This window comes from Equus quagga, chromosome 1, assembly GCF_021613505.1.
Source record: "Equus quagga isolate Etosha38 chromosome 1, UCLA_HA_Equagga_1.0, whole genome shotgun sequence".
Taxonomy (NCBI): domain Eukaryota; kingdom Metazoa; phylum Chordata; class Mammalia; order Perissodactyla; family Equidae; genus Equus; species Equus quagga.
In genome coordinates this window covers 175,290,428-175,309,540 of record NC_060267.1, presented here as the reverse complement: position 1 = coordinate 175,309,540, position 19,113 = coordinate 175,290,428, and the positions used below count along the sequence as shown (strand labels likewise).

General features: G+C 40.9%; 2 protein-coding genes across 7 annotated transcripts in view; one reads left to right on the top strand and one right to left on the bottom strand.

Annotated features, from left to right (window-relative positions):
* PLS1 (plastin 1) overlaps nt 1-296 on the bottom strand; it is a 105,956-nt gene extending 105,660 nt beyond the window's left edge. For 2 of the 4 annotated variants that reach the window (XM_046645671.1, XM_046645716.1), the window contains exon 1: nt 174-254. The gene's annotated coding sequence lies outside the window, so the exon portion shown is untranslated. Of the gene's footprint in view, nt 1-173 lie in introns of all 4 variants that reach the window. The other 2 variants (XM_046645680.1, XM_046645690.1) reach the window with 2 other exon arrangements.
* Nucleotides 297-11,456: 11,160 nt separating this feature from the next.
* Nucleotides 11,457-19,113, top strand: part of ATR (ATR serine/threonine kinase) — a 108,704-nt gene continuing 101,047 nt past the window's right edge. For 2 of the 3 annotated variants that reach the window (XR_006891455.1, XM_046681002.1), the window contains exon 1: nt 11,457-11,657. Coding sequence is in view for 1 of the 3 variants with exons in the window: in XM_046681002.1 (XP_046536958.1) it covers nt 11,599-11,657 (59 nt within the window). In the remaining 2 variants the exon portion in view is untranslated. The remainder of the gene's footprint in view (nt 11,658-19,113) is intronic. The other variant, XM_046681011.1, reaches the window with a different exon arrangement.

Sequence of the window (19,113 nt, the reverse complement as noted above, 5' to 3'; positions counted from 1 at the left end):
TATAACACCTGCGCGCACCACGAGCCGCCCCGAACCCCGGAGTCGGCGGGCGCGGGAGCCGTCTCGCGAGCGAGGGCAAGCCCAGACTCCCTCCGAGTCGCAGCCGAAAGACTAAAGCTTTGTTTTCTGCCCATCGGCTCAGCCTTCCCCTCGGCCCCCGGCGCGCCCCGTACCTGCCGCGCCCGTCCCGCCCGCGCCGCAGCTCGCGCTCGGGATCCCAGCAGCCGCAGGTCCGCTCTGCGGCTACCCCGCCGCGCCCGCCGAGCTGCCGCGCTCGCGCCACTACGCATGCCCGGCCGGCACCTGCGCCAGCCAGCTCGGAATCCACTTGCCGGGTTTTGGCTGCGGCTCCCAGGGGAAAGGACCTGAGGCCAGGAGCCTGGGTTCTGCCCGAGCGGGACAGAGGAGTTGCAGGTGTTGGAGAGCCGAGGGGGAGAGGTGGATGGGCCTTGCGGTAACGTAGTTCCTACTGCCCACATTTACCCTGACGTACGCTCCTCCAAGCCTAAAGATGACCACCTGCACTCTTGGCATGAGCTTAGCACAGTGGTTCTCAAACTTGAGCGTGGATCAGAGTCACCTGGAGGGCTTGTTAAAACACAGATCCCACACTCAGAGTTGCAGATTCGGTAGGTCTAGAGTGAGGCCCGACAATTTGCATTTCTAATATTTTCTCAGAGGAAACTGGTGCTAGTAGTTCCAGTACCACACTGGATTTGCAAACCGCTGGTCAAGAGAAAAGATACTTGGTATTAAAGGAGGAAAGTTTTCTCTCCTTCTCCCCCTCCCCCTTTTGGGATTTCACATAGCACTTCCTCTTCATTTAACAGCCACACCTGCTTAATAAATAAATAAATAAATAACTACAGCTCACACTCAAACAAAGATTGAATGTTTCCTGTAGCTTGTGCAAGTAAATGGAATGCAGGCTCAAGTGTTCTCATATACTTTACATGTGGTATACTCTGTAGTTCCCGTCCCTCCAGCACTGTCTAGGCAACAGGAGGGGTCCCTATTTTGCCACCCCTTTAACTCAAAGTCCTGTGTGCCCCCTTAGAGCCTAGCACAGTACTGGGTACAAAATAGGAAACCAAGAAATCCTGAGATGGTATCAGTAGGGCTGGAGAGACGGAGAAGAAAGAAGGAAGTTGAAATTATTTTAAGAATCCAAAGGAATTGATCGGCAATTAAATATGGAAGTAGGCCAGCCAAGGCTGGAGAGGATAAGGATTTCTCCTTGCCTTCCACCTAGGGAAATCAGTGGATTTAACATCCTTATCTGAAAACATATTTACAGAAGGGGTTGAGTATGGAAGTTCTCACAGAATGTTTCTTAAAAAGTTAAACACACATCTGCCAGATAACCCAGCCATTCCATTCGGAGGTATTACCCAAGAGAAATTAAAACATATGTTCACACATAGATTTGAATATGAATGTTCATAGCAGTTTTCTTTCACAACAGCCCCAACCAGAAGGAATCCGAATGTCCATCAACAGGTGAATGCATAAACAAATTGTGGTACATCTATACAATAGAATACTACTAAGCAAAAAAAAAGAAAAGAATTGCACATGTGGGCTTCAGCATGGATAAATATCAAAATCATTATGCTGAATGGAAGAAGCCAGGGACAAATGTATGACTCCGTTTATATGAGGTCCAAGCTAACATATAGTGACAAAAAGCAAATCAGTAATTGCCTGGAGCCAGGGGTGGAGGGAGGGATGGACTCTACAGGGGCAGTAAAAATCTTGTGGAAATCTTGTCTTGATAGTAGTGGAGATTTCACAGGAGTATACAACTGTCAAAACTAAATCATGCACTTTAAATTTACGAAATTTATTTTACATAAATTATTTCCCAATAAAGTTAAGAAAAAGTTTAATCAAATACTCCTATGAGCTCTTTATTTAGTGGGAATATTGACCAAGATAAGTTCATGAGGAAGCGTAGACTCTAAATATGGTGTAACCTGATTTGGAGGGAGGAAGGAAAAAAAAAAATCACCCTCTATAGAGGAAGCTAAAAATAATCAGTATAAAATGTTTGGCACAACCCATCTCTAAAAGTAACGAACCCCAAGATGTGATTTGTAAATGTATCACTGATAAAACTAAAGTATTTCCCAAAAGTATCTCCCAAATATAAAACAGTAAACAGTGTATACCATCAGAAATGCACAACCAGTGCATAATAATTATAAAGAAAAGTGTTATCTGCTGAACTGAGTGAATCACTACCAATGAGCAATAAGGTTTTCAAACTGTGTTTCTGGGAGCCTCGGGTGTCATGGAGATGATAAATAAGCAGGACTCGGGGTCAAGGGCCCCAGTCCAGCCAGCACACTATTATTTCCATATTGGGGTATCCTCGGAGATTTTATTTGATAAAAGAGTTCCACCGACAATCAAAAGAGCAACAGTTTGAAAGCAATAGAAGCAATGGCATCAGGTAGGAAGAATTCACAGAGAAAAGATGCTGTATTCGGTGGGCACAAGTATTCAGGTCATCAAAAATATACACTTTAGTTATAGTAACCATATGTTCCAGTTTTCCCAGAAGAGTCCCAATTTTAAATATTAATTCTATGAATTTATGTCCAATCATGTGTCCTAATTATTGGTTGAAAAAAATAAAATCACCAACTTAATCTGAAATAGGGATAATTTTCTGGCTCTTCTACAGCTTGTATAAAATATTGGTAATATAATATTATTAGTAATAATAAATATTAATAACAACATAGCTAAGGGTTATTGAGCTCCTACTATGTACCAATAATTGTTTTAAGCACTTTACAATGTTTTCTCATTGAATATCCATGACAACCCTACTAAATTATCCTCATTTTATAGGTGAGAAAACTGAGGCACAAAATATTATTTTTCTCCTAATAACATAACTAAATGAAGGCTAAATAAAAGCTAAATTGGGGGGCTGGCCCCGTGGCCGAGTGGTTAAGTTCGCGCGCTCCGCTGCAGGCGGCCCAGTGTTTCGTTGGTTCGGATCCTGGGCGCGGACATGGCACTGCTCATCAAACCACGCTGATGCAGCGTCCCACATACCACAACTAGAAGAACCCGCAACGAAGAATATACAACTATGTACCGGGGGCTTTGGGGAGAAAAAGGAAAAAATAAAATCTTTAAAAAAAAAAAACAAAAGCTAAATTGGGGCTGGCCCTGTGGCATAGTGGTTGGGTTCAGCATGCTCTGCTTGGGTGGCCCAGGTTCATGGGCTTAGATTCCAGGCATGGACCTAACACAACTTGTTGGCCATTCTGTGCCAGTGACCCACATACAAAATAGAGGAGGACTGGCACAAATATTAGCTCAGGGCTAATCTTCCTCAGCCAAAAAAAAAAAAAAGGAATATTGGCAACAGATGTTAGCCCAGGGCAAATCTTCCTCAGCAAAAAATAAAATAAAAATAAAATAAAAGCTAAGTTGAAAACTGTATTTTGTATAAAAACAATTCTTGCTGATTTCACTTCCCAAGGATCCTTCTGGATTGTTAATTTATTTTCCCAGGCTCATTGGTACTGGAAAAGGGGCCAAAAAGAGCATAAGTCTAGTGACCACCACCATCATCATCTTCATCATCATCTCAAATGTCTATTCTATGTTTTCTGTGTGCTAGCTGCTGTACCAAGAGTTTCATGTTATTTCATTTAGTGCTCATAAGGACAAAAGTGGAGATTCAGAAATATTAAATAACAGAAAGAGTAAATGGATGGTGGAGTGAGAATTTCAACTCAAGTCCAACTGCAAAGTTATAATATATCCCATACTCTAAATTAAAAAAACGCGCACTGTTGCTTATAAAGTTGGTCTCTGTGAATCTGGTTAGTGTTAGTTCCCCGGAACCTGATGGTTTCTGAAATGCTTATAACCACAATACCCAACTATCACCCAGCCCCTGATCCTAATTCGGAAATCAGCTGCTACCTATTGGCACCAATTTTACTTCCCATTTCAGGAAAAATAGGTGCATTTTGAATGACACTGGATAACAATAGGAAGTATGGTGGGAACATATTTAGTTTATTTGGCCTTTTTTTCCAGAATAAAGGGAATAGAGAAGAAAAATATAGGTGAAAAAGGCTAAGATTCAGTTCAATTCTGGCTTTTTTTGTTTTTTTTACATCATTTGGAGGAGAAAGGAATAATCTGAGGACTCAGAAGACTGAAAATAATGCAAAAAAACTCTTTCTCACAAACACACACATACAAACACAGAATTTAAGAAAGATGGGATCAAAACAGCTAACCAAGCACGCACACCTACACCCGACTTACCACATAGAATCCCATGAAATGATAGAGAAGATACCTTTTACAGCAAAAAGTATCCTACAAAACAAGAAAAATTGCCATCAACAAAACAGAAATGTTGGGGAAAGACAATACAGATAAGATGGCATCTCAGAACAAAATGGAAAGAAAGTTCAGCTCAAATCCTACAGAGGAGGGAGCTAAGGCAAAGGAAGGAGCAGTTTAGGAGAGGCTGTGCAAGCTCAAAGTTAACAGATCAAGAACGGAGAAGAGGGCACTGAGGTGCTGGTCAGCAGGAGTAATTGGAGAAAGAGAGCAGCTAGGCCAGTCAACAACTTTCTCCTCCCCAACTGGTTCTAAATTGTAGCCCAGCTAGCTACAAACTTTCAGGAAGAACACCTGTCTCCCACATCTTGAGGATGAGCTGCCAATGCATCCTTGCCTTGAGAGTGCTGTTCCTTACCCGAAGTTGGCAGAGGACGGCTACAGTTATCATAAAGGCAAAGTGAAGAGAGATTCTAAAATACAAAATTGAACAGATAACGAAACATTATTACACCTTTGGGGAAAAAAAATCACCCTGAGAGACGCAGCATTTTTACCACTAATATTAAAGAAAAAAGAACTAGAGAATAATCAGAAGAAGCCTTTTGAAAAGTATAATTAATATCTTCAGAGAAACATGAGAAGATGTCACATGTACGGAAGTCTAGTTATTTGGGAATTTAAAATTTTGATGACTGAGATAAAAAACTAAATGGATGGTCTAGGTTTCAGAATAGACACAGATGATGAGCAATTATGAACTGGAAGATTAAGCTGAACAATTTTCCCAGAGTGAAGTCAGCGTAACAGGCATTGGGGAAAAAATGGCTTTAGGACATAGATGGATGATCTGGGGCAGCTTACGTTCTCCAACCTCCCCCCACACTTTGCTCATCCTTATTTGAAAAAAATAAAATCATGTACAACAGTAACTGAAACAGATGGGAAATACGAAAAGAGCTGTGGAGTGTAGCAGAGACTGCTGATTGTCCTCAAATATCTTTTTGCCTGTGATATATTTATGAAAACGATGGCATATCAAAATAAGGGGAAAATGATGGACTAATCAGTAACTTATTAACAGATTGCCCCAACTCCTTCTTGGATGCCTTCCTGGAAAGCCAAAAACTACATTTCCCAGATTCACTTATAGCTAGGGTTCTAGATATGATTTAGGTTCCACCAAGTCATGTAAGACTTTGGTTGAAAATTGAATTGCATGAACAGAGAAGCAAGGCATGATCCTCTTTTGGCAGTTCCCAGTCCTTTCAGAGTTAGCAACTGCCTTGACAGATAATTTGGGGAGTTCTTGAATTCTCATGATGAAGTTTGTTTCTCTCAAAGATTCTGTATGTTCTCTATATGGCTTAAGAAACCTCTTTATTCTTATGTTTGTTTGTTTTGGTGAGGACGATTGGCCCTGAGCTAACATCTATTGCCAATCTTCCTCTTTTTGCTCGAGGAAGATTGTTGCTGATCTAACATCTGGGCCAATCTTCCTCCATTTTGTATGTGGGACTCCTCCACAGCATGGCTTGATGAGCAGTGTGTAGGTCTGCCCAAACACCACCAGGCTGGCCCCAAACCAATTTATTCTTAACTAGCCAAAGGGACTTCAATCCTGACAAATACACTATCCATCTGGGAAACAAACTGTCGTATTGAAAAATGATCAGTAAGGGCCAGCCCCGTGGCTGAGTGGTTAAGTTTGCACACTCAGCTTTAGTGGCCTAGGGTTTCACCGGTTGGGATCCTGGGTGTGGACCTATGCACCACTTGGCAAGCCATGCTGTGGCAGGCGTCCCACATACAAAGTAGAGGAAGATGGGCATAGATGTTAGCACAGGGCCAGTCTTCCTCAGCAAAAAGAGGACGATTGGTGGCAGATGTTAGCTCAGGGCTAATCTTGTTCCAAAAAAAAAAAAAAAGATCAGTAAATGAATGAGAAAATGAACACCAGGAAACTGAAGTACAAAAATCTTAGTAAAAAGTACAGAACACTTGTAACCTTGGGGTTAACCTTCCTAAGCAAGAGTCAAAACTTGGAAGCCATAAAGTAAAAGAAGGATAGATTTGATTTAATAAAAACTAAAATTTCTTTATTGACAAGAGTCAAGTGACAGACTAAGAAAAAAACATTCTCAGAGTATAAATCAGAAAAGGTTTAATATTCATAATATATTAAAATGCTGCTATAAATCAATAAAAAGACTCAACCAAATTAAAACTGACAAAGTACTGAATAGGTAACTTACAGAAAAAGAAATCCAAATGATTAATAAGACATATGACTAGATGCTAGAATTTGCTGGTAAGTAGAGAAATGCAACCAAATATATATAAGTGCCTTACCCCAAACCAATCAAATCAGAATCTCTGGGAGCTCCCAGATACTTTTCAGAAGTTTCCATCCACATAATTTCAATGTGTAGCCAAGGTTAGGAATCACTGCTCTAACAATAAACAGTCACACCGAGACAGAGATTGGACTGGTGGTTACCAGAGGGGAGGTGGGGAGGGAGGAGGGTGAAAGGGGTGATTAAGGACAGGTATGTGGTGATGGATTGTAATTAGTCTTTGGGTGGTGAACATGATGTAATCTACACGGAAATCAAAACATAATGATGTACACCTGAAATTTATATAGTTATAAACCAGTGTTACTGCAATAAAAAATAAATTAAAAAAAAAGAATAACTGCTCTAAAACAGTACTAACTCGAAGTGTGGTCCGTGGACAAGTAGCGTCAGCAGCAACTAGGAGCTTGTTAAAAAAGCGAATTATTAAGTTCTCTTTCAGATCCATTGAATCAGATTCTCTGGGGCTGGGGCTCAGGAATCTGTTTTCATAAGCCTCCTGACGCATGCTTAAGTTTGAAAACTCGGAAACCTCTCTTCTCGTGCTTTATTTACATTACAAAGCTACTAGGAGGCTAACAGCAGATGAAACAGATGAAAGTATTTTGAGCAAAGTAAAAATAATGATTGCCAATGCAAATAATTATTACCATTCAAACAAATGTGATATAATCTTGGGGTCATACTTGGGACCTTAGCTATGCAAATGACAATGATTCATTACTGAGCTAGAACTCTCCTGGACACAAGGGAAATTAGTCTGAATCATCTCCAAATACAGTGGAGTCCTAGTATTATAACACAGGCTTAGCAGATGTGAAACTGTCACATGGATAGGAAGACAAATAGCTTTACTTTTAAGTTTCTTAAACTTTATAAGTTCCTCTATGAGAACTAGATGGTTTTTGTAATGGGTTTTTGCAGTGTCTCTACTAAATGGGTCAAGTGCATCAGCACAATTCGGCTGTACAGGATCATTTATTGTGCTTTATTAAGTTTCAGGTTGTTGACTTGGGGTTATGTTGCTCTGTTAATTGCAGCTTTATCCAGTGAAAACCAACAGACACGCCCCTTTCTACCCATTAATCTGTCTGACAATATTCAATACAGTCAAACTTCTGAAGCAGGGGAATGGCATAATCATATCTGGGTTTTGAAAAGGTTGCTCTGTCTGCTGTGTAGAACTCCAAACAACATTAGCATCACCTAGGGGCAAATTTTTTAAATTTATTTAAAATTCAAACTATTAAATAATAAATTTTAAAATTGTTAAAAATTATTTAAATGCAAATTATTGAGTGTATGTGTACCAAGGAGGTGTACGCTGAAGTCCATTCAGATGTAGAAAAAAACCTGTAAAATTGTTTAGATTTTTTTCTCTCATTTCTTTGAGATTTCTATTTTAGTGTATACTATAATGTGAATTATGTGGTATAATCCTGAGATAATACATAAATGGAGTAAAAAACATCCAATGCATCGTGATGGAACTAGCAGACCTAGGCAGCCAGGAGTTTCGGCATCTGAGAGCAATGTCCATCTTGGTCTCATATGGGTTGTGCTGCCACCTGATGGTCATTTCCCATCCTAGTTTAATCATCAGTGGGGACAATATTATAAACATGCTGTATGAAACTTCCAGGAAGACATTGGTTGGTGCCCCTTTGTTGACTTGATCTGGGACACTGGGCTTAGGAAATACCAAGGTCCCAAGGACACTGGGGACCCACTTCAGCCTCTTCCTGCCTTGCTCTCCCTTCACACTCCACTCCACGAAATGATAAAAGGGCAGAGGTGGTGAGAGGAAGACGGGAACGAATCAACAGTTGTATTATGTCCAAACTTACATTATCATGAGTTATATGTATATTAGAATATAGTACTAAACATATGAGGTTAATAAATATGCACATATTAGGGGACCTATTTTTAAAATTTCAACAATGTTGTTGAGCAATCAAAAAAAGTTGGGAGACTCAGTGACGAGAGTAGATTGGAGGGAAAACAAGCTGAAAGGAAGTGTTGTTAACAAGAGAGTGAGTCTTGTAGGCCAAAGGAAGAAAGGGTTCCAAGGAGGCATTAGTCTATGTCGTCAAACGCTGCTGAGATCAAGAAAGGAAAGGACCGATCAACATCTTTTGGATTTAGCCATATGAAAATCATGGGTGACTGTGGTGAAAGGCGTTTAAGAGGGGGTGGGCAGGGCAGAGAGTATAGTGTTTGTAGGTTAGGACCAAGTGGGAGATGAAGAAATAGAATCAGCCTGTACGAAAATCTCAACATTTGGTGGAGGAGAGAAATATATGGGTACCCAGAGGGAGGATGTCTGCTTGGAAGGACATCAATTGCTCATTTATTGATATTCTGCTAAAGAAGTTTGATTTCTCTAAAGATCTACTACCCTCCTTCTATTCAGTCCTGCACCCTCCTGCTAGATTTGAGTGTAGCTTTGACTGTCTCACTCTCTATATAAAATCTTCCAGTGCTTCTCCATTGCTTACTGAGGTCTGTTCGAGCAGCTCAGTCTGACGACTCTAAATGTTCCCTAATACCAGCTAAACCGGACCACTCCTCTCTCTCTCTCGTTATGTTTTTCGTTCACGTGGCTGCTTCCAGTTAGAATATAGTCCTTTATCCAATCTTTGTCTCTTCAAATCCTGCTCATCTTTCACATCTCATCTCAGATGTGGTGCCACATTCTCCTTGAGCCCCTTCCTGATCCACCTCCTTTCCAGTGGAGTAGATATGAGCTCTCCCTGCTCTATTTTTCCAGTGTATCCTGTTTATATTTCTCGTATGGCATTCAACAGATTTTTCTTTGCTTTTAATTTTCTGGGTTCTTAATATATCCTTTCTACATCCACAGACTGTATACTCCTTGAGATAACTTTATCTTCCTCATCTTTGTGTCATTGGAGTACCTAACACAACATCTTGCACAAAAATAACTTTTTGAATTAAATTGTAGTCCCAAAGCCCTATTGTTTCTAACATTTGGGGGTTTACACTGCCTTTTAGAATTACAATGCTATTCAGCTATTGCCTCATATATAACATTGTAATTTTTATAATCTTTCCTCATATGATCTAAAACTAATACCTAACAGTTGTTACTTTTTAGTTGATAAACTGTTTTTCATACATGTTGTCTAATTTAAACTTTAAAAAGTATATTTATTTTTTATACATTTTGGGATATCTGAACCATACAGATAGAAATAGTAATATAGCATCCACTCAAATATAACAAATGTTGAGTGTCACGATTAATTCAGATTCTATTAGAAGAAAACCCTCATAGATATGTTGAAACTTCATCATTTCATTCCCTTCTCTCCCTTTCCAGAGGTACCACTCTCCTGGAGTTGATGTACATCCTTCCCAACCATGTTTTTAAACTTTTCTCGTATACGTGTGTATACATAACTCACACAGTCTTATTTTGTGGTATTAAAACGGTATGTAAGTGATATAATAATATTATGTATCCCTTTGCAATTTGCTTTTTTCACTCAGCATCGTTTTCAGGATTCATCGTTGTTGGCATGTGTTGTAGACTTCATTCATTTTAACTAAGAAATGGCATTCCACTGTATGACTCTACCACCTCTTATTTAATCTTTATCAAAATCTTGTGAGGTAAATCTTATTAATCCCACTTTATACATGAAAAACTGAAGTAGGAGAGATTAAGTAACTTAACCGAGATAATATCGTTTTTAGCAGATAGAATGAGAACTTGTGCAGGGCCTCTAACTCCTAATCCTATGTTCTTTCCACTACAGCATTCAACTATTTAACAAATCTTTACTGAACACCAACTATGTGCCAGGCACGGTTTTAGGTCCTGGGTGTCTAAGCAGTGAATAAAATAGACAAGATCCTGCTCTCATGGAGCTTACATTCTAATTGGAGGAGATAGTCAATTAAACAGCATGTAGTCTATCATTTGGTTCTAAGTGCTACGAAGAAAAATAAAGCAGGATGGAGGGGAAAACAGAGTGTGAGTGTAAGTGTGCTGGTCTATATGAGGCTCTCCGGCGACATTTCAGCAAACATCTCAAGAGGGATGATGAGAGATGGATGTTCAAGGTCAAGGCAGAGGGTACAGCAAATGCCAAATCCCTGAGGCAGGTGCGTATGCAGCTGTCATTCCATCTGTAATTTTTTTAGATACTGTTTTAGCATTTATCCTCACGTGCCAAAGAACAAATATAAGCACACTTGCATGGCTTTCCCTGATTAAATACACACTGTTGACAGGTTAACAGTCACTTTGGATGGCCATCTTTCGAATAAGCAAACTGGGCTGAGCTAGAAAAGGTCTACAGCCAGAATCCATTGATTTACTTTAAAAATTAAAGCATCGGTGGTAGACGCCCGTAACGGGGACAGACACTGACCTGCTGCTGATTTGATGAGACACATATAAACACAATTCAATCCCTCTTTTAAATATTGTAGGTTAGGAGAATCCTCAAGGAAACCGAAAAGAAACTTCAAGTTGAAAAAGCCTACTGAAACAGAAAGGACCGGTAGTAGCCTGCCTCTCGCACCGGCCCTCTCAGAAGGGATACCAGGAGAGCGGCAGGAAAATGCGGAAGCTAACCCCTCAAACCCAAAGCCTCGGCGAACCCAGCCCGCCCGGCGCGCACCGCTACGCTGCGCCGGAACCCGCCCAGAGAAACTTGACCCGAGCGCGCCCCGCCGGCTTGCCCCGCCCCTTTCGGCCTCCCGGCCTCCCCCGGGTCCTAGGCGGAAAAGAAGTAGGTCCTGGAGAGCGGGGCCGGCGGCGGCTTCCGGGAGGAGTTTTGGGCCCCGCCAGATCCCGTCGTGCGCCGCGCCTGCCCACCAGAGTGGCTGTGGAGACGGCAGGAGCCCGCGTCTGCGTCGTGAACGAGTGCCGCGCGGCCTCAGCATGGGCGAGCATGGCCTGGAGCTGGCGTCCATGATCCCCGCCCTGCGGGAGCTGGGCAGGTAGGGCCGGGCCCGGCCGTCCTGGATCCCACGTCCTCCTCCGCCGGCCCGGCCGGCGTCTCACGTGCTCTCCCTCCCCTGCCGCGCGCGTCCGGGCTCCAGTCCCCTCGGCTTCCGCCCTTGGGGAGATGCTCCGCGGCTGACCTGAGCGCCTCCCTCTCAGAGAGGCCGTTAAAACGACGCGGGGCGTCTCCCAAGACCTGCGCTTTACCGCCGGGGCGCTCGACCCCTGCCTAGGGCCCCTCTCGGCAGCTGGAGCGAAGGGTCCCTTCGGGTCACCTGGTCACTTTCCTACACTCAGTCGCTTCTCAGAAAACTTCTTCCCTTAGATGAGGGACTTGACCCAGGGACCTTCCCCGGTTTCCAGTCTTTAGGATCGCTCGTGGAGGACTTGGGTTTTTAACTTTATGTTTTGACCCAAAACTGCCTTTAGAGGAAAAACCACTGGTTCCGATTTTGTGTAAGGAAGGCAAATTGCTAGAAAAGGCAGTTTTTTTCTACGTAGTGAAACCACAGGCCATTCTGAAGATGGGACCCCTTCCGTATTGATCATCCAGTCCCTGATCCGTTATTTTAGTCAGATGCCAGGGTTCGGCCGCAACGTCCACAAAATAGAAATGTGCATAGAATGTTGCCGAAATTTGAAGATAGTTTAGTGTTGTTTCGCTTGCAAAAGCTTGTCTTCTGTAAATCCAGGAGTAAAATCCTCTAAACCAGTATCCTAGCGGAAGAGGGGAGGCACGTTGATGGCCACCGTCGCCTCCAGCACGCACGCAGCCGCCGTCAGCCAGGCCTCACGACTGGGAGGCAGGGTTTTGGCTTGCTTGCTTGTTTTGTTTTTTTTTTCAGTCGTAACCCACTGTGAGCAAGAAATAAGTGGGCTTATACCACTACTGCAGTTGCACTATCCTTTGGAATCGTTGCTTTCCAATTTCTTAAACTTTGAAAACGTAGCACATAAAGTCAAAACGACGTTAAGCCCCTGGGATGTTTGATTCCCTTTTTTTTTTTGCGTGCGGTTGTGTCCATCTCCACTTCTTGGCCATAGAAGGACGTTTAGGCTTCCTCAGTTACGTAAATAAGAGGCTGCATGAAAGGACCACGCTTGTCTTCATTGAATCATCCTGTGTGTGTGTGAATTTTTCTTGGCGTGAATGTTGTGAGCATACTTTGTGTTGACATTTAGTAAAGTAGCACCTGCCTTTCTAAAAGAAGATGAGTACAAGTGCTCGTTTTAGTTGATGTACAGATTCTATCTTTCAAGCTCAGTGTGAAGCTCAGCATGTTTTCCGACTTTGCCTTATTGTGGAGTACTTCTCTTTCCTATTCTCTCTTCCTCTATAAGACTTGTTAATAAAAATAGTAGTATCTTGAATTTATTTATGGTCTCTTTCATAACAGAGCTTGTGCTACCTTTCATTTCATTCATTTGTAGCCATTCTAAGAGAAAAAAATAGAAAAACTGACCAATAGAGAAATGTCTAATAATAGTTTTTAATTGTCATGACTTTTTCATTGCAACTGCTTCATTCAAGCTTCTTCAGTATCGCAGTAGCTCCATGATATAGAATGAAGCAAATGTTATCACTATTTATTAAGAAACTGAGTCACGTTGGGGCCGGCCCATGGCCGAGTGGTTAAGTGCAGGCGCTCCGCTTTGGCCCAGGGTTTTGCCGGTTCCATCCTGGGCTCGGACATGGCACCACTCATCAAGCCACGCTGAGGCAGCGTCCCACATGCCACAACTAGAAGGACCTGCAACTAGAATATACAACTATGTACTGTGGGGCTTTGAGGAGAAAAAGGAAAAATAAAATCTTGAAAAAAAGAGAAACTGAGTTGCAGAAATTGAGGAAAAGTCAAAGAGATAACAGTTGTCAGAGCTAGGTTTTAGATTCATACCATCCAGTCCTTTCTCCCCAATTTTTTTCCTTAATTGACTACGACAATGAGATTTCTAGAAAAAGTGAAATGTCACTGTTCTAATGTGTGGACTCTCCTTCCTCAGTCTTTCAGGGATAAATTTTGCTCCTCTCTTTTTTTGCTGTTAGCACTCTTTTCTCTGCGTAGTCTTTCTGGATGATCTCATTTACTCTCCTGCCTTCAGCTACCATCTGCTGTTTGATGATTCCAAATGTGTTTCTCCAAACCATATCTGTCTCCTGTAGAAGTATATACACAACTATATACAGGCAATTTTACCTGATTTTCTATATGCAGTTAAGACTCAACATGTCCAATACAAATTCTGCACATATCCAAACCTCCCCAAGCTTTTTTTTTTTTTTAATTCCTCTCATTCACTGAGGTAGGGATGTCGCAGTAAATGAATACCATGTTCACTCGTTTTTCCAAACCAGAAATCTGGGAATTATTTTTGAGTCTCTAAGTGTTTTGTCTTCTTTTCATCTTCACTCTCTTCCTAAGTAACTTTAGTCTCCGTGCTTTAAATATTATCTGTATGCTGATCACTCCCAAATTTATATCTCTAGCCCAGAGAAATATATTAGGTTGCTTACTCAACATCTACTCCTGGAAATGAAAATTAACGTATCCAACGCGGGACTCCTGATTTACTGTCCTTAAACCTGTTACTTCCCCAGGTTATTATGAATGTACCAGCCAAATGCCTAGGAGTTGTCCTTGATTCTTTGTCTTATCCCTTAATAATCCATCAGCAAGTCCTGTTAACCCAAAATACACTTCCCACCATCTCCACTGCTATCACCATAATTTCTAATCTGGACTGTTATAATAACCTCTCAGCTGTTCTCTCCATTTCCATTTTTACCCTCTTACAGTGGATTTCCCACTCAGCAACCAAAGTGATTTTTGCAAGCATAAATTACATAACATTCCTCCCCTGCTCAAAACCTTCCTTTGGCTTTTCAGCACACTTAGAATAAAATCCACACTCCTTACCAAAGTCTCTAAGGTCCTGCGTAATCTGGCCTCTGCCTGCCTCTGACCTCATGGCCTTATATCCCTCCCTTGCTCACTCTGCTCCAATGGCATTGGCCTTATTTTTCGTATACACCAAGGTCATTCAGTCCTTTGCACTTACTGTTTCTTCTCTCTGAACACTGCCTAGTTCCATTCAGATGTCATTTCAGAGAAGCCTTCTCGGACCTTCCTGTTTAAAATTACTTTGTAATCACAAGATATTTTCAGATAGTAATATTGCTATTAAAGTATTAAATGGGACAATGGGAGGGAGATGTGGGACTGGGGAGCAGCAACATTAGCTACTAGAGGAGATTTGGATGGTGAGAAGAAGCTGGCCATGTGGACCTGGGAGGAGAAGTGTCTGAGATGGAATAGGAAGTACAAGGTCCCTAGATGGGAATGAGGCTAATTTTTAAAGAAGAGGAAGAAGCCTGGAACATAGGAAACAAAGAGAGGAGTGGTATTAGTTAAGGATGGAGGAGTAGGCAGGAACCAGATCCTTTAGCACCTTACAGGTCAGAATAGGGAGTTAGATTTTAAGTGTAATGGGAAGTCATTGAAATGTTTTAAACAGGGAAATAACATGATTGAATTCGTGTTTTAAAAACATGTTTAACCTTCACTCCCTTACTTAGAACCCTTCAGTGTCTCATTGCCTTCAGTACAAAATCCAAACTCATTAGTTGGTCCTTTGAGCTTTCACCTCATCTTCCCTCTTCAGCTTCATCTCCAGTTACTGCTTCCCTCTTCTTTAGCCGTGTAGAAGCTCTTACAGTTTCTAGAGCAGCCTGTGTTCTTGTTCCTGAGCCATTGCACATGCTGGTTCCTCTGCTTGGAATAACCTCCTCCTTTCCCTTCTTTTACCTGGAGGGATTCAGCTTTGTATCACATTCTCCAGGGAGCCTTGACTGATAGACCCTGCTCAGGGCTGAGTGTCCCTCTTGTGTTCTATCTTGGCTTTATTAATACTTAATCATAGTATGTTAAAATTATGTTTACTTTTGTGTCCTTTAATCTACAAATTCTTTTAGGGCAGATGCATGGTATTTTGGTTATTCTGGTATTTGATGCTTGTCCCACAGGAGGTGCGTGAGTGTTCGCTAAATGTATCCAAGCTTCATGTGATACTTAAATTTCCACTCCAGGGGCCAGCCCAGTGGCATAGCAGTTAAGTTCGTGTGCTCTGCTTCAGTGGCTCGGGGTTCATGGATTTGGATCCCAGGTGCGACCTACGCACACCTTAGCAAGCCGCGCTGTGGCAGGCATCCCACATATAAAGTAGAGGAGGCTGGGCATGGATGTTAGCTCAGGGCCAATATTCCTCAGCAAAAAGTGGAGGATTGGTGGTGGATGTTAGCAGAGGGCTAATCTTCCTCAAAAAAAAAAAAAAAAAGCGAAAGAAAATTTTTTTAAATTTCCACTCTAATGTTACGGTATACTTTTGAAAAAGTATACCTTCTTAGTTCAGTTCCAAGGTAGAGGTTCAAAATAAGAAATACTCACTCTCCCATGAGTTTCTTTATTCTGATAGTACATCTAATGAATGATAATCAATTGACCTTTTTAAAAAGCTGATTCTTAAAAATTAAACAACACATGAATGCATTATTTTATACAGAATTTTATAGGAAACTGACCACTACCCACAATCCTAGTTCCTCTCCCCCCACACCTCCTCATTCACATTTTTAAGTGACACGTCAAATTACACTTGGTTTATGACAAATCTCCTGACTTTGTCTAAAACAATTTATGTTACCTTGTAGTTTAAGACTTTAAAACTTTTTGTTGTATTTAAATCTGTGATGGCCTATAATATGATAGCTATTAGCCATATGTGTCCAGGGAGCATTTCACACGTAGCTAATCTAAATTGAGATGTGCTGTAAATGTAAGATACACGCTGGATTTCAAAGACTGTACCAAAAAACTTGAATGATCTCATTAATAATTTTTGTATTGATTACATGTTCAAATAATATTTTGGATATATTATTATTGTTAAAATTGACTGTTTCTTTTTACATTCTTTTCCTTTTTTTTTTTTTTGAGGAAGATTAGCCCTGAGCTAACTACTGCCAATCCTCCTCTTTTTGCTGAGGAAGACTGGCCCTGAGCTAACATCCATGCCCATCCTCCTCTACTTTATACATGGGACGCCTGCCACAGCATGGCTTTTGCCAAGCAGTGCCATGTCCACACCCGGGATCTGAACCGGCGAACCCTGGGCCGCTGAGAAGCAGAATGTGCGAACTTAATCGCTGCGCCACCGGGCCGGCCCCTCTTTTTACATTCTTAATGTGACTACTACAAAATTTTAAGTTACACACGTGGCTTGCATTATATTTCTTTTGACTGGTGCTGGTTTAAATAATAAGATAAATAGCACCAAGTTTTTTGCTTTTACATACAAATATTACTTATTCTTTGATTCTGTATACCTACAGCTTATGTTACTTGTAAATATTTGTTAATTTCAGTAACATAGTTTTTCTGTCAAGCGAGACACATTCTAGGTAGTATAGGGGATGCAAAGAGAAGTAAAACACTTTCTCTCCTATAGGAGTTTATGGTTTACTGGTGCTGCAGTGGATATGTAGAGAAATAAAATATAGTGTCTCACCTCTAGGAGTTTATGATTTAGTGGTAGAGAATAAGTAAATACTCCACAGATCCAGAAGGTTATGCATTCAGGATTAAGGAGCCAGAAGATTCAGGAAGATTCTTATGAACCATTCATTCATTCAACAAAAGTTTTGTTTTAATTTCTGTGTACCAGGACCAATTCTGTCATGGCACTTATTAGCTGTAAATGCCATGGATCCTGTATGTAATCAATTAGGATTGGACTTTGTGATTGAATAATCAAGAAAACAGTCTTCTCATTTTTTCTTTTAGCATTGTTTAAGTGGGAAAATATATGTACATTTTACAGTGCTATATAGATTTATGTTACTTACATGAAATATATAATTTCATTCTTTTTAAATAATCAGCTTACCTACTACATCCTCAGCTGTTTTGTCAATAGAAGTGATGGACTGAGCTAATTATTTATACACAGCCTTCCATGAATCCTCTAGGCAGAGTTAATTATTTCCTGCTTTGGGTGTATATGACACTTGCTTAAAATTATTTTTTAATCTTCCCCTCTCCTCAGCAACTGACCTGAGTTCCTTGAGTTCCTTGAAGCGGGAGATCTTATCTTGTTTTATTTGCCTTTTGAATTTATTAAATTATTAGCATCTGTATTCATCTTTTCCTCTTATATTAATGAATGATACTTCTCCTATCCAAGGATTATCTCTTCACTTGTACATGGTCCCAGGAAGGAAAGCCAAGTTTCAAGTATCAATTGCTCAAGTCTCTCCATCTTAAAGGAAAAAAAAAAACCAAACCCTGTTGACCACATATATTCCTTTACTTACCACTAATCCCAGTTCCTCTCTTCATTTCATAGTCAAGCTTCTGAAAGAGCATGCATTCTTAATATTCACATTTCGTTTGCTTTTCAGGCCCTTGCAATCTGGTTTCTGCCTTCACCTATACACTACATCTTAAAATGCATAGGACTTAAAAAAAATTAACTCAAAATGGATCAAAGACCTAAATGTAAGAGCTAAAACTATACACTCATAGAAGAGAATGTAGGGGAAAAGTGTCATGATATTGGATTTGGCAGTAACACCCAAAGCATGACAACAAATGAAAAAATAGATAAATTAGACTTCATCAAAATTAAGAGCTTTTTTTTTAAGTATGCTTTTTTTGGTGTGCAAGATTGGCCCTGAGCTAACATGTGTTGCCAGTCTTCCTCTTTTTTTTTTTTCCCTCTCCAAAGCCCCAGTACATATTTGTATATCCTGGTTGTAGATCATTCTAGTTCTTCTCTGGGGTGCTCCCACAGGATGGCTTGATGAGTAGTATGTACGTCTGCACCCAGGATCTGAACCCACATTCACCAGGCTGCTGAAGCAGAGCGCGTGAACTTAACACTCAGCTATGGGGCCAGCCCCCAAATTAAGAGCTTTTGCACATCAAAGGACATTATCAACAGACTGAAAAGACAACCTGTGGAATGAGAGAAAATGTTTGAAAATCATATATCTGATAAGGAGTTAATATCCAGACTATAATAAGAACTACAACTCAATAACAACAAAAAACAACTTGATTTATAAACAAGGAAAGGACTTGAATAGACATTTCTCCAAAGAAGGAAGACAAATGGCCGAAAAACACATGAAAAGATGTTCAACATCACTAGTCACTAGGGAAATACAAATCAAACCCACAGTGAGATACCACTGCACACCCATTTGGATGGCTGCTATTAAAAAAACAACAACAACAGAAAATAACTAGTGTTGATGAGAAGGAGAAATCGGAACCTTTGTATGTTGCTGGGGGGGATGTAAAATGGTACAGCCGTTGGGGAAAACCTATGGGAGTTCCTCAGACAATTAAACAATTACCATATGATCCAGCAATTCCACTTCTAGGTGTACAC